At 49.1% G+C, this 27,726-nt stretch overlaps 1 protein-coding gene across 7 annotated transcripts in view; it reads right to left on the bottom strand.

Annotated features, from left to right (window-relative positions):
- The window catches only part of CKAP5 (cytoskeleton associated protein 5), a 1,152,983-nt gene that overhangs the window by 830,322 nt on the left and 294,935 nt on the right, over positions 1-27,726 (bottom strand). For all 7 annotated transcript variants that reach the window (XM_085646654.1, XM_085646649.1, XM_085646653.1 and 4 more), the window contains exons 12-13: positions 20,119-20,247; positions 19,701-19,880 (exon numbers count right to left, since the gene is read on the bottom strand). In XM_085646654.1, coding sequence (XP_085502780.1) covers positions 19,701-19,880; positions 20,119-20,247 — 309 coding nt within the window. The remainder of the gene's footprint in view (positions 1-19,700; positions 19,881-20,118; positions 20,248-27,726) is intronic.

The following is a 27,726-nucleotide window of genomic DNA, read 5'->3' as shown; positions in this document are numbered from 1 at the left end:
CCTTCCTTTTGGGTGGAGGAGGAGGAGCCGGAGCATCAAGGCGTCTTTTCTTGGTAGTTAAAGTCAAAAGCCCAGTCTTTGGATCTTTGGACAAAGTCTTTTGTAAAGGGTCTGGTGTAAACAGAGCCAATGGTGTCGAGTCGTCTGTCGGCACCGGTGATTTCGGAACCGGGGGTTTCGATGGTCTGTGTGCGCCATGCTTTTTTGAGGTCTCCGGGTGTTTCGGCGTCGAATGATGTTTCGGCGCCGGAGCATCGGTGCCGACAGATTTGTGTTTGTGTTTGGTCGGCACCGAGTGTCCAGGCTTCGGCACCGGTGGTTTCGGAGTCGAGCTGGATTTTGCAGTCTTCGGTGCCGGATGCTGTTTTTCGGCACCGGGTGTCGGCTGGCTCGATCCCGAGCTGCCATCAGACTTTGGGAGCTTCGACACCGGGCCCGAAGGTGGGGTGATCGAAGTTTTGGTTTTGGTTTTGCCCAGGCCGGCAGGCGAGGGAGTAACCTGAGTCTCTTTGGTTTTCGGCGTGGGGGTGGGAGGGGGCATAGTACTCACGGCCCGCTGCGCTGGTGTAACGTCCTCCACGTCGGAGTCGTCGGCCTCGGAAGCGCTGACGACGTCTTCCTCCTGCTCGGTGTGTGTTTGCCCCGAAGCTTCGGCGTCGTCTCCGAAGATGTCCGGTGGAGCTGCAGAGGATGAGTGCGCCATGGTGCGTCGAGCTCTTCGATCTCGGATGGTCTTCTTCGATCGAAAAGACTTGCAGGCGGGGCAGTCTCTGGCCTCGTGTTCCGGAGAGAGGCAAAGGTTACACACCTGATGGAGGTCGGTGTGGGGAAATTTAGACCCACATTTTGGGCACTTTTTGAACGGAGTCCTTTCCATCGGCCGGGACCGGAGTCGCGGAGGGCCCGAAGGCCGGTGTCGATGTACGGGATGGAGAAAGTGCCGCTTCGAGAGATGAAGATGATGAAGGAACTCGAAGAATCGAGGATTTTCCGTCGAGGCTGGAACCGTAGAAGTTCGAAGACGGAGCACGAAGTATCACATCCGAGCCCGATGGCGGAAAAAAACAATCTGAGGATGGAGCCGAAGCCCATGCGCAGTACGGACCGAAGGAGGAGTCACCAAACTCGTGACTTCCAAAGACTGTCCAAGAAGAAAACAAACTGCAAACATCCGGGCCCAACACCAGATGGCGACCTATGCTAAGTGTACAATCTGCAGCTCATATGCCTCGAACATACACTTTTTTTTCCCTTTTCTATCCTTCCGAATCCAAATAACTGATTAAACTACCCACCACTTAAAAGTTACTTGCATGTTTCACTATACTAATTCAACACTAATCCTCTATGGATCCCGGAGTACCGTGCTACTCGACGAAAAAGCGCTTCGAAGCCTCGTCAGGGGTATAAGCGCTATATAAATGCAATTATAATACAATTACAATACATGAGTTGCTGATTGAGTGTACAACAAATGCTTAACACTGTCCTCTGGTAAAGCCTAACTGCTCGATCACACTATCACAAATAGAGTGAGGTGCTATTTACTTTTACCTCTGCCTACCTTTGGGGTTCCACTGGACTCTGTATATACTATACCAAAGTGAGGTATATTGTACACAGTCGAGTGAGTGTGTGTTAAGGTACAGGACCTGTAAGGGTGGCACAATTTGTGCTGCAGCTCTTAGAGGTCTTTCCTGGTAACAGTGCCCTTGCTACTGAGGGTACCTTTTACAACGGACATACCTGTTGCCAAAGAGCTGCTAATTGTGGGGACCAAGGTACAGTTTTGTTTAAGAGCACAGGCCCTGGGAACCTGTTGGCAGGGCACATCAACTCAAGTCAAACACAAGGAGATTGAGTGCTAAAACTTTTCAGACACTCACCCCCAGTCACAGATCTGGGTTGAATCCATCATTCTTTAGCTCGCTTTGCCACCTCAGTTCAGACCCAGACATATGCAAATAAGTCTTGACCCTGTGCCTCATGGGAACAGTCCAGCCCGAACTGCCAAGCCAAGTCTTCCCTGGACAGGAAACAAGCATCCTGGGACCAGTTTCAGGCTAACAGCCCTCAGCCAGGCTAGCTTGAATCCAGTAGCAAAGTGAGCAAGGGTCCCACATCTGGGCATACCCTGCCAACTTGGGGTGAACAAAGCAAATACAAGGAGATGATGGACGGAGTGCTGAAACTTTTCAGAGACACACCCCCAGTAACAGATCTGGGTTGAATCCATCATCGTTTTTTAGCTCACTTTGCCACCTCATTTCAGACCCAGCTATATGCAAATCAGTCTTGACCCTGTGCCTCATGGGAACAGTCCAGCCTCAACTGCCAAGCCAGGTCTTCCCTGAACCGGAAAAGAGCATCCTTCGAGTGCCTCAGAAATCTGGCAAAAAGTGGGGAGGTTACTGCAATAGAAGCCCACTTTCCTACAAAACATTAGATTAATGAGCCCACACTGATGCCAGTGTTTGATGAATTAATAAATGCACTCCTAGGGCACCTCAGAGGTGCCCCCTGAAAACCTACCAAGCCGCTAGTGTGGTTGAATGGTCTGTACCAGCCTGCTACTTCTAGACATGTTCTGACCCCTTGAGGTGAGAGTCTTCTGCTCTTGTTTGTCAGAAACCAACCCTGGTCTGGGTGGAAGTGTTGCACACCTATCCCAAAGCAGGACCGGCATTAAAAGGCAGTGAGCCTCAAAGGCTTCCTGTACTTTATGCTGACCAGGGCTTCTACAGCTAGTGGAGATGCTCGCCCCTCTGCCCAAGCCCAATTTTGGCAGCAAGGTCGGTAGAAACATTAGTAAGCAGGAGAGGTGTCCCGTCTCAGTCAGGACTGTCCCTAAGGTGCCCTGAACTGAAGTGACACCCTCCTTTAAAAATCTGCCGTACTGCTTTGGAGGATTCTAGCCAATAGTGTAAGGGGTATGTCCCGTCCCCAAACGGAGTAGACATACTGTGTAGTCACACTAAAGATCAGTAGACTGATGGCTACTGCCTTCTAACCTCTGTAATGCCCCAAAATGGATTATTTAGGGGCACCCCTGAACCTTACCCTTAGTTCCAGACGACCTAAGAAGAGAGGACAAATAAGAACCGTGCAGCCTTTAGACACCCACTAACTAGGCCACAGCCCTACCGATTCATCTGCAGTCGGACAATCCTGCGGGAACAGACAGGGAGAGGGTGTAGCCTTTCGGCTGGCTAGCAGTCTACTTTGAAGCTGGGGAACAGGGTCAGGGTATCGGAACCAACGCTCAACATCCCGCGATTCTGTACAAGTCACTTAATCTACCTGTGCATAACAAATGAATGTGTCCATCTATAACTAAACTGATGCTCATGTAAAGTGCTCAGACATCAGTTTTCTCCGGTCTAGTTCGCACTATATAAAACACAAAAACAAACCTCATAATGTAGCCCAGCAGCCCCCCAAAATCTCTGGAAGGACGGTTGTCTTCAACAAAGACAAGAACTCAGGAGAACAGTGGCCCATTTATGAGAAAATGTCTTTTGCATGGTTAGCCTCACTTTGTCTGGTTTTGATGTTGTTTCAAATGTAGTGCACAGGGTCCCTGCCAACCAGGGCACCTGTGCCAGTGGTCATTCCCTAAAACAAACCCCCAATTGGTACAGAGTAAATAGGGCCTGGAGGCTGAAGAGGGTTTCTTGGGACCTCTCTCACTGGGACCATGTCACTGCCCTGGCAGTTGGATTACCCCTGTGAGGGAGAAAACAGTTGTCATGGCATTGTGCCGGGGTGCCATACCAGATACTTCTGCCTGACAGCATAGGTAAGTCACTCATGTAACAGGCCACACAGCCCTAAGACAGGGGGCACTATACTACAAGCGAGGGCATATCTGCATGCCACTCTAATATGGGGCCCCATTGCAAATCATTGTTGTACCAAACTACTTTCAATAAATTTCACACTGATGCCAGTGTGGGATTTATTGGGCCATGAACCCAGAGGGCACCTCAGAGGTGCTCCCTGAATCCGAACCAACCCCGGTGTGGGCTATGACTGACTGTGGTCACCCAGCCACCACAAGTTTCTGGACCGCCCCCCCGGGGTAGAGAGTCCCTGCTCTCTGGTACCAGAAACAATGCACATCCTGGGCAGAGTTGTCATGCCTCCTCCCCCAGAATGGGCCAGTGCGCAAAGAGGGAAGCTTCTAAGACCTTCCACCTCTGCAATGCAGCCCCCCCAGCCTCTGTCGTTAGAAGCAGATGCAAGCCCCTGGTGTACACCCCCACATTGGGTGGGTAAACAGGAAAACTCAGAAAAATAGGAGGTCTGCCCACCTCTGCCAACTCCACCCCTAAGGTGAGGGAGGCAAGGTGAAGAACATCCTTCAGTCCCCACCATCTTAAAGATGGGGGAGACACCCCCCCCCCCACCTCCCAATCAGGGCTAGGTCTATGACCCCTCCCACAGGAGGGTGGCATTATAGAGGGTGTGGTCAACCCAGGTAAGGTGTTCACTGGCCCTACCTACTACTACCGTACGCCTCCTAAATTTAGTCTTTTGGTGCTTCACCAGACCTAAAAAATAGATCTGCAACGACCCAAGAAGACAGACAACAACCCTGCAGAGAAGACAGAACACTGACTGTCTTGGCCCCAAACCCTACTGGCCTGTCTCTAGCTTCTGCAAGCCTGTGACCGGTCTTGCAGCCAGCGTCCTCTGAAAATCCTGGGAGGACTGCTGCCTTCAAAAGACTCCAATCTTCTGTGGACAGTGGAACGCCCAAGAAAAAACAAGCTATAAGGACCCCGGTTCCAGGCAGGTCCGTGTCTCCTGCCATTCGGCACAAGACACCCATGGCCCAAGTCTGAGTGGCTCACCTGTGCAGTGAAGTCTCCCAGCGATCATGACCTCTTATTCAGCGTTTGCTGGCGTCTCCTGATCTCCACAACGCTGCCTGAAGTGTGAATCCAGAGGCTCCCTCTGACCGGCTCCGGTAAGAAGACAGAAGATAGACATCGAAAGGTGCCCCTGCAACAGAGGCCTCAACGCCTTGGTGACCTGCACCAATGGTGCTTGCACGACCCCCCCCCCCTACATCTCTACTTACTCTGCTGTTGTCTTCCTCCTGCAACATCCAGGGCCAAATCTGGAGCCTACATGCCGAAAGCATCCCCACTGGAAAGCACTGGGTGCCAGACGTCGAAATTCCACCCAGCTGCCCCAGTGCCGCTGGTGGTGTATGTTTGGTGCTGCTTTGTGCCCCCTCCCCATGCAACTGTTAACCCCAAAATCCTGGCACCTGCAACCGCTTTTCTTACTTCCAAGCAGTGTGGCTCCTGTCACCCCCAGTCTCAATTGAAAATTATTGGGCCAAACACCAATTTGGACTTCTGCACCCAGACACTCCCGAGCCACTTGTGGTGTAGCTTTGGTACTCACCTGACCCTTGCTGACTTTTGGTTTCGAAGACTTGAATTGTAAGCACCTTACTTACCTATTTAATCGCAATATTGTTTTCCCCATAAGATAACATTGAACTGTGTTGAAAACTTTCTAAGTGTCCATTTTTCAAAATCAAAAGTATTTTTAATTAAAAACTTACCATAAGATGATCTTGATGTTAAAATAAAAGCACAAAGTAGGCTTTTCTAAAATTTGTCTATCTCCTTCTTGAGCCATGTGTCCATTATTGATAACTTGTGTGATAAATGTCTTACACTCCTCTGTATTAGACCGAAGGTTGCTAACCCACACTGCCACTAATAGAGCACTTTGGGTTTTACATTAGGCCCTGTACACATATGAGGAACCCCTGAACTCTGCACCTAGTGGCAACAGAATATACAGAGCCCGCTTTCTACAGGTGCTCTCCAGAATTGGGCTTTTAGTTGGAGAAGGGGGGCAGTTTTAAGTCAGTCATGCGGGGGTAGGGGATTTTCTACTAGCAGTTTTGACATAGTATTTCTATTCGCTAGATCAGGGTGTAGGAAGGGTAGGTTAGTTGGTTCTGTTCTTTTCATTCAATTGACTACATGGCAGCAGCTGTTTTATAGCACACTAGAACTGGATTGTTGTACGAGTATGGCCGGCTCTCAGCCCAGATGCCTGGTGTCGCCACCACGATGGAGGAGTAAGGGAGCATTACTATATAGTAGAGGACTATGGCGGCTGGAATGAACAATTCCGTAATTCGGCTACTGTCCTGGAACGTAAACAGCCGAGGGGACAAAATGAAAGGTTGGGTTGTACTTCAATATATAAAGACATTCCTGCGATACTTTTACAGGAAATGCACATTCTAGGTAATGCTTCCTTGATCGCTGGGGATATAAGATAGTGGTCTATGCCGGGTTCACTTCCGGCTCCAGAGGGACAAAGATACTGCTTAAACAACGTCCACTCACCATTAATCAACACTGGTCTGATTCATTAGGCAGTTGCGCAGTTGTTTCGGGGAGGAAGAAGAGACTATCAAAATCCTATCTGCATGTGTCCTGCCAGCTATGGATGGTGTCACCTTCACCATCTAGAGCACTCTCCTGCTGGGGCTGCCTGACTGGAAGCTCCTTGAGGGGGGAACTTTAACATGGCACTTTATAAGGATCGCTTGACCCCCAAGACAAAATACTCTCCCACTTAGCAGACTTCCTCTAAGCTTTGGGACTAGTTGGTGTGTGTGTTTGTGGGGGGGACCTTAGACCTATGTCAACCATCTGTCAAAGCAGAGTTGCGTCCCCTATCTCAATGGAGTGGCCTAGGTAATTCTGTTCGCGGAGCCCAGTGTTGTAATTGTTATGTGCCAGATTCGGACCATAAGTGCTGTGGGTTCCATAAAGGTCAGGTGTCTTTCTGGTGAGGAGCGCCTGCAAATATCCCCCCTGGTGTAAAACATGACAGTCCATACAGTTTGCTGGCTGACTGTCGGGTATTGAACCCATTGATTAATGGTAGCTAGCTGTGCCGCCCAGTATTTCTCAATGTCTGGCAGGGCTATCCCACCTATTGTGCCAACCCAGTGTTAAATTTAGCTAGAGCAATTTGTGGGGGCCCTCCCGGGGTACCTACCTATCCTCCAACTACCCAACTTACCTCTCGAAGTGGTGGTGGCACCTGAAGAGTCCTCGTCCCTGAGCTTGCAGTCTTTTTCTAAACCGGAGATTTCCCATTGAAATCAATTGAGCGCCCGAAGGCTCAAAAGCACCCTGCACCCAGCCGCCCGAGTGGCCCTGGCAGTGAAAACTCTACACCTACCTACTTCCCCTGAGTAAGTGACCAGGAGCCCAGCTCCCACAGCCGCGTAGCTTGCCAGTCAGCAGCCAACAACCAAGGCCCCCCTATCCCTCATAGGATAACATTGGGCCTAACTCTCTGCACCCGGCTGCGATAGAGCCGCTGAGGGTGAACCAACTGTACCTACCTGACCCTGGGGGACCCCCGAGTCTTTGCCCAGAACCTCAACTCTACCAGTCGAGTACTTACCCTTAAACCGCAAACTGCATTTTCCTCATAGGGTAACATTGACTGGCTTTTTCCTGAAATTTCTTCTAAGTGTGGACTTTTCGAATCTTAAAATATTCACCAAAAATCAGCCGAGTAACGAAAAAGAAATTACTCACCTGCTCTTAGGTGAGCTCCCAGTGCTGGATCTTGGTGCCCAGCACTGACTGAAAAATACTTACAACTGTACTTACCCTTAACTCAATTTTCTTCCATAGGAAACCATTGACTGTTTTTCTGTGAAATTTCTTCTAAGTGTCGATTTCTGCAATCTTTAAATATTCTTCAAAAATCGTATAATATCTGAAAACGTAATTACTTACCTGTTTTGAATAAAGGTCCCAGTACTGAGTCTAGGCACCCAGTACTGGACTACAAAAGTAACGAGAACATACTGTACCTGTAACCTGAATTTTCTTCCATAGGGAATCATTGACTGTTTTCTTTGAAATATTTTCTAAGTGTCAACTTTTAAAGTAGCTAAATCTTGTTTAAAAATCATTACAGTAATTAAGTCGACTTTCATCACTTGATTCGGAGTACTGACCCAGGACTGAATGTAGGATCCAGTCCTGGAATTCCAACAGTAATCTAAAAAGTAATCTGTTGCAAATAACCTGAATTTACCATTGAGCTCAATGCATTGTTGTGTTTAAAAATAGAGTTGCCTAATGCAACCACTTGTAACTGTTTACAAAAGTCTATTGCAAATAGCAAAAGTATTTATATTTAACATCTCATGCTGAGAAAGTATATTTTAAATCCAAGTGTTGGTTCTAAAATAAAACAAGCATATTTTTTTTATATATAAACCATTGGCCTAGAGTTCAGTTATTGAGTGTGTGAGACCATTTGCTGACTGAGTGTGTACAACAAATGCTTTACACTGTCCTCTGATACTGCCTTACTGCTCGACCAAGCTACCACTTTAGAGAGTAAGGTTATAGCTAACTTCAACCTCTGTCAAACCCTGGGGGACTGTGGACTCTGTATACCCTGTACCTATTAAGGAACAGTATATACAGAGCCACTTTCTCACAAAGGACTTCAGAAAGAGGGGCAGAAAGGGGATCCACAGCCTTCGCTATGCATCATGCCACAAACTTGTTCCACCGGCAGGCGTATACAGTTTTAGTGGAGGGACGCCTGGCTGCCAGAATGACATCAAAGACTTCGGGAGGAAGATCGAAAGCTGTCAACTTGCCGCTTAATCTCCACGCATGGAGGTGGAGGCTGGACAGGTTCGGGTGGAGGACCGTCCCCTGCTGCTGAGACAGAAGATCCTCCTGAAGAGGCAGATGGATCGGGGAGTCGACCGCCATGCTGAGTACTTCGGGATACCAGTATCCTCGTGCCCAATCTTGGGCCCGGTCGCGACAAATCTGTTTCAGCACTCTGGGCAGAAGTGGTATAGGCGGAAAGGCATACAATAGACCGCAACTCGTGACGAAAAGTCGCCTAGTGAGTGCCGCCTTGGAAATTCCAACGCATAGAACTGATGACATTGCGTGTTCTCTTCGATGGCGAATAGATCTAACCAAGCCTCTCCCCACTGCTGAAAGAGACCTTGCACCACGGAGTTCAGACGCCATTCGTGATCCATCAAGCACCGGCGGCTGAGTTCGTCCGCCCTGGCGTTCTGAGAACCTGCCAGGTGTTGAACCACCAAGGAAATGCCTTGACGTTCCAGCCACGTCCAGAGAAGTAGAGCCTCCTGACATAGGGTCCAGGACCCCACCTCGTTTGTTGCAATACCACACGGTTTTGGTGTTGTCCATGAACACCTGCACCATACTTCCCCGGACAGAGGGAAGGAATGCCTTCAGTGCAAGTCGGATCGCCTGAAGCTCCAAAAAGGTTGATATGGAGTCCTCTGATCTCCACCTCTACCAAGTGGCCTTCGCATCCCAGGAGGGACACATCAGTCACCACTGTGTGCTCCGGTTGGGGAAGGGAGAGTGATCTGCCACTGACCCAATCGCGATTCGTGAGCCACCAATGCAATTGTCGCACAGTCCAGTCTGAGATCTGGACATGATCGGACAGGTTGGCCTGATGCTGTGCCCACTGGAACTTCAGGTCCCACTGCAGAGCCCGCATATGCCACCTGGCATGTTGCACTAGCAGGATGCAGCAGGCCATCAGGCCCAGGAGCTGGAGGGTCATCCTGACTGAAACCCGGGTCAGAAGCTGAAAGATCGGAATCATAGCCTGAATATACCAGACTCGCTGCTTGGGAGGATAAACCCCAAACCGTGTCGAATCCAGAACCGCTCGAATGAAGGGGAGCTTCTGATAGGGACTCAGGTGAGACTTCGGCACGTTGATGGAGAACCCCAGCAAATGCAGGTGGTCTGCCGTTGTCTGAAGGTAGCTGACTGCCTGGGGAGAGCCCACCTTCAGCAACCAGTCGTCGAGGTAAGGGAAGACAGACACCCCTGACCTGCGCAGGTGAGCTGCAACCATCAGCTTCGTCAACACCCAAGGGGCGCTGGTAAGGCCGAAGGGGAGAATGGAAATCTGAAAATGCTCCTGGCCTACCGTGAACCGCACGCAACGCCGGTGGGCCGGCAGGACGGAAAACGCTACCACCCAGTCTCCAGGGTCGAGGGCAGCCAAGACCTGACCCAGAGTCAGCATTTTGAACGTCTCCTTCCGGAGGAAGCGATTGACGTTCCAGAGGTCCAAGATATGACGCAGACCCCCTTTGACCTTCTTCAGGACCAGAAAGTAGTGGGAACAACCACTACCTACTTCTGGCCCAGGAACACACTTGATGGCCCCTTTGGCCAAGAGGGCAGCAACTTCTTGCTGGAGAGACGCCAAGTGGTCCCCCGACAAGCGGAGGTACCGAGGTGGCATAGCTGGAGGGGTGGACGGGAAGGGAGTAACCCTTGCGGATAATTTGCAACACCCACTTGTCCAATTTGATAGCGTGCCAGTGGGGGAGGTGATGGCGAATCCTGCCACCCATCGGCGTGGGGTACTCCACAAATCTCTGATTAGGAAGGTTTGGAGGTAGAAGCAGCAGCAGGGGCGGAGGTGGACTGTCCCCCATGCGGATTCCCAGAGCCGCCCTGCTGAAGCCGCGTCCGTGCGGAGGCTGGTTCTGCACAGGCTTGCTGAAGGAACGTGCCTGGGCGCCCCTGCCTTGGCCACGAAAAGAAGGAAACCCAGGATTGGCTGGGGTCTTCGTGGAAAGACCCAAGGACTTGGCCGTGGTACGCGAGTCCTTAAAAACGCTCCAGTGCACGGTCGGCCTTATCGCCAAACAGGTGAGTGCAATCAAAAGGCATGTCCATGAGCGAGCTCTGGACATCGGGCGAAAACCCAGTAGATCGCAACCAGGCGTGGCGACGCAGCGCCTCAGTCGTAGAAATCGCACTGCCCAACGAGTCAGCGGTGTCCAAACCACACCGAATGGCGAACTTAGCCACATCCTTACCCTCAGCAACCGCCTGGGAAAGGACAGCATGGACCTCCTCCAGACACTGAGGCAACACTTGAACAACCGTATCCCACACTGCGTGGGAATAGTGGTCCAATAAGCAGGTGGTGTTCACCGACCGACGCCCAAAGCTGGCCGAAGAGAACCGCTTACTGAACTGTTCTAATTTCTTAGAGTCCTTATCCGGCGAAGCCGTGGGAAAGGCACTCTGCGACATCGAGGCTTGGATGACCAGACTCCGGCGTGGGATGAGTGGTCAAAAACGCAGGGTAACCAGGCGCCGGGCAGCGACGCCTGGCGACATTCTTATCCACAGGGGGCCCCCGTGGACGGCCGCGACCAAGTGCCCAGCAGGACGTCGGTGAGGGCGTTGAAGGGAAGCAGTGGCTCCGACAAAGTAGATGCCGTCTGGAGCACCTCAGTGAGAAGATTAGTTTTGAGGGCCACCGTAGGAAGATCGAGGATCTCAGCAGCCCGAAGGAGCACCATTGTTTAGGAAGCACCCTCCTCCATAGTAGGCGGGGGAGAGGCAAACCCCGAGTCAGAAGAGACATCGAGGTCACAGTCGTCCTCCAGGTTGTCCACCCAGTCCTGCTCGGAATCACACTGACAGGAAAGAGGGTCCTCGGACCCCTCCCAGTCATCCTCCACCTCCGTTGCAGGAGGAACCTGCCGCCGCAGCAGAGCCAGAGAAGGAACGTACAGTGCCGTAAACTGCGCCGGCCGGCGTCAGGCCGGCGTCGTCTCCCAATGTGGATCCCAGGCAGGAACAAAATGGTCCTGTAACCGGGGCAAGGGCGAACGAACAGCACCCACTGCGGCACCGGAGGCTGCGCTGGGGCCAGAGCCGGCAGTGCTGGACCTCGTGGCGCCGGGGCCAGAGCCAACGGCGTAGGATCCTGTGGCGCCGAAGCTGGATCCGCTGACGGCCCAACAGGATCTGGACACAGGACCCGAATGCACGCCGGTGGGAGCCCGAGGCCTAAAATGGCGGTCCATGGTGGCAAGAAATTATTGCACATGTTCGGGAGTCGCCGACAGACCCAGGTAAGGCGGGTAGGCCGCAGGACTCCCAGGCTCCAAAGGAGCCGCAGGGGTAGAACCCCTGTCCCCCTCGTCCGCATCCGAGGACCAACAGGGGGACGTCTGGGAGCGAACACGCTTCTTCGACTTCATGACGTCGCTTACTAGAATCTGAGGGCGAAGACTTGGAACCAGAGGAGCGACTACTGCGGCCCCACGAGTGATCCCGGGAATGGTCCCTGGATCTGGAACGGTGCTGGGACGAGTGCCGGACCTCCAGCAGCTTCCGTCGCCGCTCCCTCAAGGCCTTTGGGGCCATGGCCCGGCAGGACCGGGAATCGCGGTCGGTCTCCAGGCAGTAGAGGCAAATATCGTGGGGGTCAGCCACTGACATATTGCGACGGTACGCCCCACAAGACTTAAATCCAGGAATCCCTACATGCACCAGGAGAACAAGCATTGGCATAGCCAATAGGTCTCGCCTTTGGGACCTTATAAGTGTTTAGCCATGCAACAGTTGATGTTGTTGCACCAAGGATATTGTGCTGCATAACTAAATACTTATAAGGTCCCAAAAGCGAGACCAATTGGCTATGCAAATGCTTGTTCATGAAACACTCTAGTGCTAATCTCCCCTTACTATATGGTAATTGAGCAATACACATATGCATTCATTCAGAGCTGGCAGAGAGTTTGGGGGCCACCCTGAGACACTGATTATTGACAGTGTCCACTCAGGCTCTGGAGACAATAGCACTGTAGGTGTGGGAGAAGGGCCTGCTAACAGGCACATCTCGTGACTCAGGGAAACCTGAGAGAAGTCTTCCTGCTGGCAGAGCAAGGCAGCACTTGATTGGAGCCAGATCAAGGAGAAAGGTGGTGATGGGGACGCTGTACCACGGAGTTGGGGGGGAAGGGGGTGGCGGGGGGAGAATAAAGGTTTAGTAATGTGGACATCAGCGAGAATGCATTTCTAAAACACATTCATTAAATGCCCTGTCTGCTTCTATGTCCCTGTGCGTGTTCTTGTATGTGCTGACTTCAGTGTGCATATCTACGCACCAATTAAATCTCCATCAAATTAAATTTGTGCCTCTGACCTGGTCCCTTAGCACTGCCCATAGCCCCGCCCCCATAGATCTGCCGTCTAACCCCACCTCCTAGTCCACATCTTAATTTGGTGAGTACCTGCACATATTTTTTCCATTTAAAGCACTGGTGTGAACGAGAGGTTGATGGATGTTTTGGGAGGAGAGGGCAGTAAAGCCTGAAATAATCTGTGGTATGTGAGAGGCGAGGGAATGAGCAGGACACCCTCGAACATCCCCAGCTGTGTAGTGAGAAGTGGACAATGTAGACCCAAACATCCTTCAGTATGTGGCTCGATAGTAGGGCAGTGCACCCACAAAAAAAAAAAAAAAATAATCTGTGAATTATTTTTATCTTTTGTTTGAGCTACCCACAGCGTTGTAGTTTATTATAAAACAGCACCACTCAGTTTTGATGCTCAAGTTTGAAACCTCTGGCCTCTATAGACTTTAGAAAGCACACTCAACATTTCTGCAGTTCCAGAACCACAGAATAATGCTAAAAAAAACTCTAGCTTTGCAAATGTTAAGTCATGGCTGCTCTGGGGTTCCTTATAGAGAGCGGTTGCAGCTCTTTCACTCAAATTGGAGCGTTGGCGAACAGGCCTGCTGCCTGACCATTATTTTTATTATATTTGTATTCAAAGCATTTTAAAAAGCGTGCACATGACCCAAGGGTTTTAGAGCAGTGTACAAATGGATGATATACAAACAAATAGACTAACTCCTTCAATATGAATGTGTGGGTGAGGTGGAGCAGGAGTAGGGGATATAACTGGGATAAAACGTTTTGGGGGAATGGCATCCGGGAGTCAGTGCATCAGAGCTGATTCCTGTTTTTTTTTTCTCAGTTTTTCACAGATTTCAGTAGCTTTAAGGAGGCGAAGTTTCAATGTGTAAAACTAAACCTTGTATTTCCAATGTTACTCGTGTTACGGGCCCACCAGAATATCCAGGTCACTTTAGTCACGGTCTAAGAGTTTATCAGTATGGTATAGGGACAGCAATCTCTGCTTGCCTGACTGCACCAAAACAAATTGTGTCTACTAAAAGTGGCCTTTAAACTGCGACTGGCGCAAAGACTGCCAACACAAGCGGTGAGATTTTATTCGCGCTTGGTAATTACCAGGTGTGATATCGATCACACTTACATTTAGACAGGTCAAAACGGCCAGAATTTAACACCAGCAAAGGCACAATATTAACTGGACATTTGGACTTTGGTGCAGTCATGACAGGCAGTAACTATCGAAGGTTCTGAACACGGCAGCAGATGTTTTTCGGATGCAATATGTAATCAGGTCCTTAGAGTAGAGTTTAGTGCCCATCTCAGGGGCCGCGAACACACACTGCGAGAAGACAGTGCAGTGCTCCCAGCTTGTGTGTCATGTGCCTACACAGCATTAAATGAACATAACATACTTACCGTGTTAAAGGCATGTTGAAGGCGACGGTGGAAACGAAGAAGCCACAGTGGCTATAGGATAGGTAGGAGCCGCAGTCATGGCCTGATAGGTGGAAGTTGCTGGGTAGGTTAAGGCTGCCGCTGCCATCGCTGGGTATGTGGTAGCACCGGGATAGGTAGTGGCCGTTGGGGACGCCGGATAGGCAGTAGCAGACTGATAGGTAGAAGCGGTGAGGTAGGTGGTGGCCGCAGTAGTTACAGGGTAGTTGGAAGCCGCAGTTGTAGCAGGATAGGTGGAAACCGCTGGGTAAGTAGAGGCAGCTGTAACTGCGGGATAAGTGGTAGCAGCCGGGTAGGTGGAGGCTACTGTAATTGCCGGGTAGGCAGCGGCAGCTCGGGAAGTGGAAGTCGCCGGGTATGCAGCCACCGGGTAAGTTGAGGTAGCAGTGGCTGGCAAGTAGCTGCTGGGTACGTGGAGACGGATGCAGGAGGATATGTGGGAGCGCCAGTAGGAAGCGCCCCGTACCTACCCCAGGCTGGATACATGGAGGAAGCAGGAGTAGCGAGTGCCTGATGGTATTTTAGAAAGTGGCATTATTAAAGCAAGCATGCTGTTGCTTCCAGTCAGTTAGCAACTATTATGTTAACAATACAAATGAGTAGATTTGCACACGCGCCAGCGAAAGTGAAGAGTTGAAGAGAAATTCTAAGGAGGGGAAGGGAGTGGAATGAGTGGTACTGGGGAGGAGCAGCTCGCAGAGAGCGGATTATTAACTTGATACTAGTGGCTGAGGACAAACGCTTCTGAGCACCATCAAAAGGTCAACAAGTACATACTGAGAAAGAAAGTACCTGAAAACGCGAGTGGTGTGCGCGCACACGGAGAGACTCTAGAGTTAAGTCAGATGGCGCCTCTACGCTGCGAAGGTGATCACAATCGCGATGCACTTCACTTAATGACCCCATGAAAGACAGATGGCACCTGCGCGCGTGAACGCAAGCGCTAGGCCAGCCAAAGCATGGGGTAGCACTTTCAAAACCCCGCTTACTAAATGTCTCGCCAGAGCAGCGCTTGCGCTGGCTCAGGCAAAACCTAAAAATAGGGGGGTGGAGGGGGGGGGGGGGGGGGAACAGTCTCAAAAGAGTAGTCGAAAAGTTACTAAGGTGCACGCTCTAACTGGATGTGCGCTTGCTGACGCGGAAAGAGCAAAAACTGACGTCAGCGCGCATGGGTGGCTCCTAAGTAGTCTCCGTCACGTCATCTCGACGCTTACGCCAGCGACGGACTCAGAGCCGCAGGAAGCCACCTACTGATGCAAAAGCGTACTGCTAGCAAAACTTTCCAGATCCAGTCTGACGCCTGGGGATATTCTAAGGTAATGAATCAATCACTAACGTGTCTCTTTCAGATCCAAGTATTTGGTAGTGGGAGTTGAGGTTCTGGGGGTAGACACAGGGGTCCCCCAGGGTCAAGGATGCACTCTAGGTACACCCTCAGCGGCAGGCCACTTGGTTGTGGGAGCAAAGCTCCTGGACTTCAGCTCAGGGCAAATGGGGAAACAAAGTAGCACCAAAGGTGCACCCTCAGCGGCACTAGGGCAGCAGGGTGCAGGGTGCTCTTTCGACGTCGGGTGCCCCATTTTCAATGGGGAACCTCCAGTTTGCAAAGGTATTGCAGGCTTGGGGACGAAGGTTTTCTGGGTGTGACCACCACTTCGAGAGGTAAGTTGGGAAGTTAGGGGTTGGTCAGGCACCATCTGTTTGGGCCACCCAAGGCTGTGGGGCATCTGGTGCAAGGGTGCCTTTTAGGATTAGATCTTAAAAGATCCTGGTCGCGGTTGGGGGGGACCTTTTGGATTTAAGCTGCATGAGTCTGCTGGAGGCTTGAGGCAGGTCTGGGGGGTCGCTGGATCTCGGGTCAGGATGGCCAGGGTGACCTTCTGGTCTTTTGCAACTCTAGCTTAGGCCGTGGACGGCGGGTGCAGAGTGGGGCGGATTCGCGGTGTCCGGCTGGAACCAGAGGTTGCAGATAAACAAATTTGGTGTTCACAGGAGACAGTCTTTGTAGTTGAAGGCAGACAGGTCCTCTGGGGTTTGAGGTTGCTGGCTGCACAACACGGATTTTGCAGGAGCAGGTTCGAGGTAGACACAGTCCGGTAGGGCCGGGGACAAGTCAGTGGGCGTCTTCCTCTTTTAAGCTGCTGTACGGCTGTTCGGTCCTCCTTGTAGTTTTCTTGTCTGAGGATGCAAGGTTCAGCGGTGCTCCTAAAGACTAGATTTAGGGGTGTTACAGGTAAGTAAAAGGTTGGAACCAATGGTTCCCTTCCCTGAGGTGGGTACACCCCCTATTCTACCCTCCAGTGGGAGGGGGCATAAGCCTTAGCCTGGTTGGCTGGGTCCCCCATCTGCAGGATGGCAGAGAGTTGTGCTTCACCTCTCCTCCCCCACGTGGGGGGTGGAGTTGGCAGAGGTGGGCACACTCCTCCCTCACTTACTTATCCCACCAGTTCTCATGCCCAAAGTGGGGGGTCAGAACCAGTGGGGACCAGTTGCTGAAAACAGCAGGTGGCCTGGGGAAGCTCACAAAGGCAGCAAGCCTTTGAAGCTTCCCCTTCATGGACCCTGCCAATCCTTGGGGAGGAGGCTTGGCACCTCGTCCCAGGATGTGCATTGTTTCAGGCCCCCAAGAGCAGCAGGCTCTCGACCCAGGGGTCCAGAAATATGACTGGTGGTGGCAGCTGAAAGCCTGGACACTAGTGGTAGGTCGTTTTTCAGGGGGCATCTCCAAGATGCACTCTGCATTTTTAATTAAATCCCACACTGGCATCAGTGTGGGTTTAATGTGCCGAGAAGTTTAAAACCAAACTTCTAAGTTTTAGGTGTAGCCATTATGGTGCTGTGGAGTTCGTAACTCTTAATGACAGTACTGCCCTTACAATGTGTAAGAATTGGCTTAGACACTGTAGGGGTACAGGGCTCATGCACCTGTACCCTCACCACTGGTATAGTGCACCTAGCTAGAGGGGTGGTTGATCTATGCCAGGGCAGTGGGTTGGAGGCATGACACAGGGATGTGTGCCATGTTGACTCTTCACTTTGTTCTGCACCAGGACACGCAGCCTGCAAAGGCAAATTGTGTGTGTAAAGGTACAGGGCCTCTAAGGGTGGCACAACAAGAGCTGCAGCCCTTAGAGTTCTTCCCTGGTCACAGTGCCCTGGGTACCTGCGGTACAACTTACCAGGGGCTGACTTGTGGCCAGAGTGCCAATTAGGTTTTGTTTTTAATGCAGTTTAGGGAAAGAACACAGGCCCTGGGTACCTGATTGAGTGTGTCTTGGGCTTCTGCCAAAGTAAATCAGCAGTTCAGCAAAGAGTTGGGGCAACTATGCAAAAAGGATAAGTTACTTACCTGTAGTCTTAGTTCTCTTCCAGGGGTATCCTCATCAAAGTCATAAGCGCTTGATTATTCCTACCCATGTGCAGGGACCCTGGAAAAAATAAATTCTATATAGCTTTATATATTTACACATATATTTTTTAAAACAACCAATGCAGCCTCCTAAACACAACAGGCTAAGCAATGTTGTGGGAACTTATCTTTGCACAGATCCAAATAAAGCAGGGAAAACCAAACACCTGAACAGCTTTTAATGAACAGAAGAAAACATTGCTGCACAGGGCCAGTTTGTGTTTCATTGTATTGGCTCTCAGCTTTCTATGCTACTGAAGTAACAATGCAGCCTATTGGCTAGCAATGCCTGCTTTTTCCCTCTTTGCAGGGATAGGTTTTCTGCTTTTCATTAAAAGCAGTTCAAGTGTCCTTTGGTCTCCCTGCTTTATTTGGCTATGCACAAAGATAAGTTCTCACAGCATTGCTTAGCCTGTTGTGTTGGGAGGGCTACATTGGTTGCTTAAAAAAGAAAAATACACATCCATCCTACATCATCCATCCTACATCCAACATCCAACATCCATCGATCCATCCTACATCCATCCTACATACTACATACTACATCCATCCTCCATACTACATCCGTCCATACTACATCCGTCCATACTACATAATACATCCATCCATCCATACTACATATTACACCCATCCTACATATTACACCCATCCTACATACTACACCCATCCTACATACTACACCCATCCTACATACTACACCCATCCTACATACTACACCCATCCTACATACTACATCCATCCTACATACTACATCCATACTATATACATGCTACATACTACATCCATCCATCCATACTACATGAATACTACATGCTCCATCCATACTACATACTCCATCCATACTACATACTCCATCCATACTACCTACATCCATCCATACTACATCCATCCATACTACATACTCCATCCATACTACATACTCCATCCATACTACATACTACGTTCATCCATCCTACATACTCCATCCATCCATCTATATATATCCATACATACATATACATCATCATTTGTATGTTTTCCGGGGTCCCCGCGGATGGGCAGGAATATTCAAGTGCTTATGACTATTGATGAGGATCCCCTGGACGAGACGAGGGCAATGCCTTGCGGCCCTTCTTGTTGTTGTCTCTCGGTAGGCAATAGTTGCCCATCTGGTGGCTCTCCCTCTGTGCAAACCTGGTATCACTCCAGGCAGAACCTAAAGGTGGTGTGCTCAATCTCCCCCAGAGCAGGATGCCTCTCGGCTATGCACTCTCCGACCTCCTGCAGTCGGCCACTTACTTGCCCCCACCTACATCCATGCCTCTCCGTGGATATCTGTGGATCACTCAGGAAATATCCTTCTCCTTTTGCGACAGTGGTACATTTGATTGAAACTTAATTTTTTTCGATCTGTCACTTTCCTTCTTTCTTTTCAGCGTGCTCTTGAGCAGTGCTTCCAAACAGGGGAAATAAAGAATCTTGAGGATGGTGACCACGCACAGGGGCTTCTGGGGCGGGCACATTAACTCATAAGGATGGACTAGGCACCAAATAGTGCCAATAGGTGACATTGGCCAATAAAATGAAGAAAAACTACAAAAGGAGAGTTCCAGGCCCAACCAGTAGATGACGGAATGATGCACAGCATGTGAGTCCCAAAAAGATACACGCTACAAAACTAATACTTGCGGAACAAGATCACATGTTTAGGGTGCTCCAATGTGCCAGGGAGATCAAGACCTTTGAAAGCAGACCATCATTCTCTGAACATTTCAAACAGCACTGCAATCAGCACAGCTCAGATCGCCTTACCTTTACAGCAGGAGTTTTTTTGGGTGGACCAGAGGGCTTGCCTTCTTTGTCACCACTACCAAGAACCGGTGCAGCCGCCTTACTGGGAGCAGCAGCTTTGACTTCCTTCTTGTCGGATGCAGCAGCCCCCCCAGGCTTCTTGCCATAGGCTAGTTCGGCTTTATCGGCACACTCTTTGATCTGAAGTATGGAACAGCCCAAATCAGAATACCAAGGCAGTACACGATCATTAAAAAATAACTATCATATATACATTGGCAACGTGAAAAATAGGAGGTGGCTAACTGCACTGTAAATCATCAGCCAATCTTGACAGTGGGAGAAGCAAGCTGCCTTATATGTAATTTAGGACATCTCTACAACAGACAGGACTTGAAGTGTTAAAGCATTCACTTCACCATGCACTTGGGGCACTTACTCTGTCCAGCTTCAGCTTATCGACATCAGCAAGGAAAGTAGCCATCACTTTCTCTCCCACCACCTTCTGTACAGTTCCAAGTGCTTCGAATGCTGCATCTCGAACTTCTGCGGCAGAGTCATTGATTTGCTGCATTTAGAAGAGGAGAACAAGAAGAAACATGCATAGAATTAACAAAGAGCACTCCACGGCTATGTCAAGACCCACGCTTCAGAGTATGCATCCATGGCTATGTCAAGACCCACGCTTCAGAGTAGGCAGTACCAAGGGTATAAACTCAAGGCAAAATGAAATGATAACATTAATGTTCCGTTTTGGGTCTGAACCTGTACCTTATTCCACCCAAGACTACGTATTCAAGCTTTGAACGTGAGCAAGGTGGCTTATGAATGACCCCCACTGCACAAAAAGACCTTCCCCTCACACCACCAGGTCACACTGCCTCAAGCTGTTAGTGAAAACTCAATTTAATTGCAGAGGTGAAACATAAGTGAAACTGTCTAGAAAATGCATTTTGTACATTAGCATAACAAATGTCAGACTATTTCCTGATGGTGAAGGGATCACAAAGTTAAACAGTTTACTCAAGAGGAGAGATGAACAGAGTGAAACTAGTTTAAAAACATACCGGAGCAAAAAACTCCCCACCCCCCAACCCCCTCAGGAGTCGTTAACTTCAGAGGCATGAAGATATCCCTGGCCCGTAAACCATCCAATCACAACATTCTCACCACTCAGTAAGAAAATGGCATCTGACAGACTTTTCTACAACAAATTAACTTCAATTAATAACATTTTTAATGGGTTCGCGACTGCAGCATGCCATGTTAAAATATGTTCAGCAAACCGCGCAGGCTGAGGGGAATCATTTAGAATTCATGACTATCAATGAGAATCCTACGATGCAGCGAGAGAACACATTCTAGCTATTGAAAAATTATTAATGACCCTAAAAGCAAAAATGTTAGCAAAATGCCTTCTATATTCATGTAGTGAAGCCAGGTTAAAATCAGACATGCATTCCAACTCAGGGGATCAGATTTTTTAAGACTAAAAATTACGATTATACAGTAGCGCCAGCTGCATACAAGTATTGGTGAGGCCCTCTCCTGGTTGCCAGCAGTACTACTGCTAACTGCGCACTGCCCTGTGTGTTTTCGGCTGCTTACCACCGGTGGTGTAAAGCCACAATACTGGAGCACCCCACTCGTGTCCCCCCCCCCTGGCACTTACAGTGGTGGCATGGATGCTAAACAATCGGAGCACAGCCACAAACCTAACTGCCCAACTCAATGTCCAGCCACAATCACGGCAAAAAGATGGCTCATTTATACAACAGATACAAATCTGTTATTTAAACTTTATGATTTTAGACCATTACAGAGTAATAAATATTGTTATTAAGTACAGCAAAGTGGCAACTGACATTCTTAGTCTTTTTTCGACGCATATTCCATTTCCAACATCATAAGCGAATCAACACAAATATGTGAAGAGTAATGACACAGGGTGATCTCCCGTTTGAGCCATCCTTGAGTACAGCGTGTACACAAGCAGCAACAAGTCACCTCCTTTTCCTTATGGATACTGAAACCCCTTTTCTGCCAGCTACCCCAACAAGCAAGGCATGTTTGTGACATAAAAAAGAAAAAAAAACAATTGCTTATACTTCCCTTCGATTAATCCTTTGTCAAGTGCGGCATGGTAGGTGTGTCCGAGACCGTGTGAGAGGAGATATCCTTGTAATGGTCCCCATACGTCTGTGGGTTTAGAAGCATGAGGTAGCAGTTCGGTATATGTGGTAGTCTGTTCTTGGCAGTACATTAGATCTGCTATCCACTCCTTGCATTTCGGGGCACGGCCTCTCCCCCACCTGCAGGCCACCTTCCGTTTTGCTATTAAGAGCGATATAGCTACAAATTTCCAGTACTTTTTAGGTATCTGTGCTGTGTATCCAAGAAGCGCAAGGAATGGATCCCTCTCTAGTTCACGGTCAACCATTTTCTCCAACGCCACAAATACTTGCTCCCAGCTTCTTGTATTCTTATGCATTCCCAAGCTACGTGCAGGAAACCCGTCCCTGGCTGTCTGCATCTTTCACATCTGTCATTATCAGTTAACTTGCATCTTAGCTTCTTTATTGGTGTATAATATAGGCGATGTAGATACTTTTAGTGTATCACTAGTAACCGACTTGCTGAAATCTGTGCTATCTGGAGGCAGCAATATTGCCATTGGTCATCAGTGGTGTCCCACCCCAACTCCTCTCCCCAATGTAGTCTGGCCGGGATAAAAATTACCATTCTGTGCATGCGAATTGCGCTGTATAAACCAGACACCAGATGATTTCCATCAGTGGATCCCAACATTTGGTGCAATGGCTTGAGGCATTCTGGCTCCCGGGGGAAGTCGGGGAGGATCGACCGCATTCCCTGCCGCAGTCGCACATATAAAAATACATCCAGAGGCGTGTGCCTTATTTCTTGCATAAAAGGCTCTAGTGTGCGGCATGTTCCTTCGTGAAATAGATCTTCCCATGTGTCAATATGAGCACGCTTATAGGTCGAGGAATCCCTTTTACTGATATAGGGATAGACTAGGGTGATGAGATCGTGGCAGTCTAGGGGAGTAAAGAAGGGGTACGCATAGGAGCGCGGTTATCTGGTGCCATGCATCGACCGTGCCAGTAATGGGTGGTGTAGCACGTGCGCGCGCTGGTCCATTTATCAGTCCATTGAGCGGTACTGGGTCCACGAGCCAGTCTTCTACTGCCACTTGGGGCATATAGCAAGTGGGAGTACACCCAGTAGTAGGCATAATGTGCCTGAGCACTTAAAAAAATATATCCCAAAATCAGGGACGTCCAAACCCTCCTGATCATATGGTCTGGTTAGTATTGACCATTTAAGTCGTGGTTGCTTCCCTCCCCAGAGCAATCTAATAAGTACGGAGCGTAATGTGTTGAAAAAGTGTCGCCCAGGATGGAAGGGAACGTTGAGGAATAAATAAAGAAATTGCAGGAGTAGTATCATTGAGAGATGCTCGGCCCGCCAGCGAGAGGGGTAACGATATCCAACGTGTGATGTTAGTAGTTAGTCGCGCAATGGCCGTGCCGTAATTCGCTCTTATGGTTTCGTCCCTGTCTCTGGTTATCTGAACACCAAGATACCACAAGTCTGTATGGCACCATTCTAGTGAGAAGTAGAGCTGGAATGGAACCACTGCTGGTGTAAGAGGAAACACCTGAGATTTCCCCCAATACTAACGCCAGAAAGTCTACCAAATCTTATGAATTCTCGTAATAGGGGATTTATATTGTTTAGCGGATCTCTAACGTATAGCGTTATTTCATCCGCATAGAGTGATATTAATATTTGTCGTAGGCAGCAGCGGAACGCTTTTCTCGGTGAACCTGTCGCAGTCTGGAAGCCAACGATTCTACCACGATGGCAAATAGGAGTGGGGAAAGCGGACACCCCCGACAGGTGCCTCCGGAGATTGTGAGCTGCCGAGACAAGTGACCAGTAATCAATATTCTAGCAGTGGGCTGGGGATACAGTAATTTGAGCCACGATAGGTATAAACGTGTGAAACCCATCTTATGTAGAACTACAAATAAGTAGTCCCATTCCACTGAATCAAACGGCTTAGTGGCATCTAGGAACACCGCAGCAAGTGGGAATTCGGGTGCTACTGTCTGGATCAATGAGAACAGGGTCCTGAGGTTATGTGACTTCGCCTTGCCCGGTACAAACCCTGATTGATCTGGAAGTATAAGTTTGTCCATTAGACGGGACAGACGGTTAGCCAGCACTTTTGCTAATATCTGTCACAATTCATCAGTGACAATGGCCGATATGAGTCACAAGATTCAGGAAGTTTCCCCGGCTTCAGCAGGGATGTAACTATGGCTTCTCATCAAGGGGGGCAGTATTCCTACCTCTACAGATTCCTCATTCACCTCGTTTAGCACTGGCGCCATGATGTCAATGTAGCTTTTATAAAAAATTAAGCCGGTTGACCGTCTGACCCGGGCGCTTTCCCATTTTTTAACTGCATTATTGCTTCCCTAATTTCGTCTAACTCAAATGGATGACAAAGGAATTCTTGCTGCGTACCGCTGAGCCAGCCAAGCGCCACCCCCCCCATGAAGTCATCTAGATCAAGCGATCCATGTCGCTGAGAAGTGTATAACATGCTGTAGTGTGCGCTAAACGTATCCAATATGGCTAATGAATCCAGTTGTAGTATTTCACCAGGGCCTTGTACCTCCAATATGTGAGTGGTAAACCAAGGGAGTCTTGTCACTTCTGCCAATGCCTTACCCGGTCTCTCCCCTTCCCCACATCTACGAGCTACCCAGTAGCGTCCCCGAAATTTCAACTCTGTGCAGTTTCTTCATATTCTGTTCATTTTTCTCGGAAGGTGCTGTGCACTTGTCCTATCACTCCACTTCCCGTTTGGCTCTCCAACCCCCTTAATTTCGGCTCTAGATGTTGTAACGTGCGCTGTATATCCTGTAGCATCCCAAAGCTCTGAGAGGCAGAATCCTCTTATTGTCACTTTAAAAGCCTCCCAGATCACCTCTACACTATCAACTGATCCCTTATTCCTAGCAAAGTAATCCTGAATCTCCTCCCCTAATTCCGCCTAGAAAACCGAATCTAACAAAGACGTGGGCTGCAGCCTCCAACACGGCCTAGGGCAGTCATATCCTGGTGGGGTGAGTGATACCTTTAACGGACAATGGTCCGAGAATGTTCTAGCCAAATGCAACACATTGCGTATTTCGGACCCCAACCCCCTCGACAGCAAACTATAGTCTATGCTTGCCCAAGTCCCTCTATGCGACGTGAAGCGCGTACCTTCCCGTGCTTGCTGATGCATGCGTCTCCCGCTATCGATCAGTCCACCTTCCTAGATTATGCCCTGCAATGCCTCCTGTGCGTTGGTATAGTGGTGTGTGGCTGCGTTAGATCTGTCCTGGTTAGGTTGCAAAGCAACATTGAAATCTCCCCCCCCCCCCCCCCCCCCCCATTATGTGGGTGGAACCAACTGTCAGTATTTTGCTCCACAGGTCAGTGAAGAATGCCGGGCTATCCGTGTTAGTACCATAACAATTTGCAATCGTAACAGAGTCGCTGCCCAGTCTGCCGCATACAATATGTCTACCTTGTGTATCCTCTATCACCCCTGCCTGCTCGAATCAAATTTGTTTTTTGAAGAGTATTGTTGTCCCCCGGGCATACGAGGAATAGGAAGAGAATAAGCGACACCCCGCCCATTTACTCGCAAAGTGATTTCGAGCCCTCGGGTCTAGATGGGTTTCTTGTAATAATGCCATGTGGGTAAGTTACTTACCTGTAATCCTAGTTCTCTTCCAGGGGTATCCTCATCAAAGTCATAAGCACTGAATATTCCCGCCCATGTGCGGGGACCCCAGAAATAATACAATTATATATGTAAAAAACACATATATACAGCTCTGTATATGTATAAACATATATCATTTTTTCCACGCAAATGCAGCTCCCATAAAAAGGCTAGGCAATGTAAATGTACACATCCAATAACACATATATACATATATATATATATATATATATATATATATATAAAGGTATAACAATACACCTAAATCTCTCTTTTTTTTTTTTTTTTTAATGAGGTAAACACTCATGAGAAAGCAAAAAATAAAGAGAATAAACTGTGGAAAAACACAGATGTACAACACATTGCCAGCCTGCAGGCTGCATTGCAATATAATACCATAGAGACTAAAAAGCCCTGTACAGGTAAAAACTGGCACCGTGCCTTTAAGGCAGCCCTGACTTCCATATCCCATCATGCCTCAGGGGTGACAGTTAGGTCAGTTGTTCTTTGCGGGACCGTAGTCCTAAACACAAAGATATATCCTTTCCATAATGAATAATACACTTCTTCTCATTTGCCTGGGGAGGTGGGTGGGTTGCTTATGACTTTGATGAGGATACCCCTGGAAGAGAACTAGGATTACAGGTAAGTAACTTACCCTTCTCTTCCAGGGGATCCTCATCAATAGTCATAAGCACTGAATAGAGTAGCAAGCTCCCCTTCCACCAGCAGGCAAATGAAACTAAGGTTGTATCACCCATGGAGAAAGCGAATCATGAAAATGATTATGCATGGAACAGATTCCTCAAGGAGGCTTGTCCTACTTGAGTGTCTGCTCTGGTGTCCGAATCCAGACAATAATGCCTGGTAAAAGTGTGGACAGATCTCCAAGTGGCTGCCTTGCAGATCTCGGAGAGTGGGACATTATTGAGAAAAGCCGCGGTAGCCGCTTTTCCTCTTGTCGAATGCGCTTTAGGGCGCGCCCCCAATGGTTTCTGAGCCAGTTGGTAGGCCAATGTAATACTTGAAACAATCCACCTAGCAATGGAACGTTTGGATGCAGCAAAGCCCATACGTACAACCCCATAGTTCACAAACAATTGATCAGATTTCCTGACATTCTTAGTCCTATCTAGGTAGAATTTTAGGACCCTCTTGATATCTAGAGAATGCAACGCCCTCTCTGCTGGAGAGGAGGGGTTGGGAAAAAAGGTTGGTAAGGATATGGCTTGGTTTACATGAAAATCCGATACCACCTTGGGTAGGAACGAAGGATGAGTTCTCATCACCACCCTATTTAGATGAAAAATAGTGTAGGGTTCTTTAGAACAGAGGGCCTGTATCTCACTGACCCTCCGTGCTGAAGTGATGGCTATTAAAAATGCTGTCTTCCATGTGAGGTGCTGTAGGGTAGCCTTATGAATAGGCTCAAAAGGCGCACCCATGAGCTTCGACAGAACCAAGTTTAGCTCCCAGGAAGGAGAGGGAGGTCTAACAGGGGGATAGACTTTGAGTCCTTGCAAGAAATCCTTCACAACCTGCACTTTAAAAAATGACTGCTGTGAAGGCGAACGCCTGTATGCTGTTATGGCTGCTAGGTGAACCTTTATGGATGAAAATTTCAACCCTGCCCTTGCTAAATGTAGAAGATAGGGCAAAATTACATCCTCCTGGCATTTAGTGGGATCATAATGATGCTGAGCACACCATATATAAAATCTTTTCCACTTACAGAAGTAGGAGTGTCTTGTCGAAGGCCTCCTGGCTTCCTTCAGTATGGACATACACTCTTGAGGGAGGTTCAGATGGCCATACTGGAGGACTTCAGGAGCCATGCTGTTAAGCTCAGCGAGGGAAGGCTGGGATGGTAAATCTTCCCCTGCATCTTGGATAACAAGTCCGGCCTGCATGGCAGCCGCTTGTGGGGTCGGATCGACATGTGCAGGAGATCCGTGTACCACCGCTGCCTCGGCCAGTCCGGTGCTATGAGGATCATTTTGGCAGATGAATTCTGTAGCTTGGTCACCACCTTGGGAATTAGTGGGAGAGGCGGAAAAGCGTACACAAATGTCATTGACCAATTGATCAAAAGGGCATTCCCTAGGGATCCTGGTCGATGGTATCTTGAGGCGAAGCCTCGGCATTTTGTGTTTTGCTCGTCCGCGAAGAGGTCCACTTGCGGACGCCCCCATTCCCCGAAGATGTCTAACACCTCGTCGTTGATTACCCAGTCCT

The sequence above is a fragment of the Triturus cristatus genome, chromosome 3_1 (assembly GCF_964204655.1).
Source record: "Triturus cristatus chromosome 3_1, aTriCri1.1, whole genome shotgun sequence".
Taxonomy (NCBI): Eukaryota; Metazoa; Chordata; class Amphibia; order Caudata; family Salamandridae; genus Triturus; species Triturus cristatus.
Note: the sequence above shows the minus strand (reverse complement) of the source record. Positions and strands in the feature narration are given on the sequence as shown.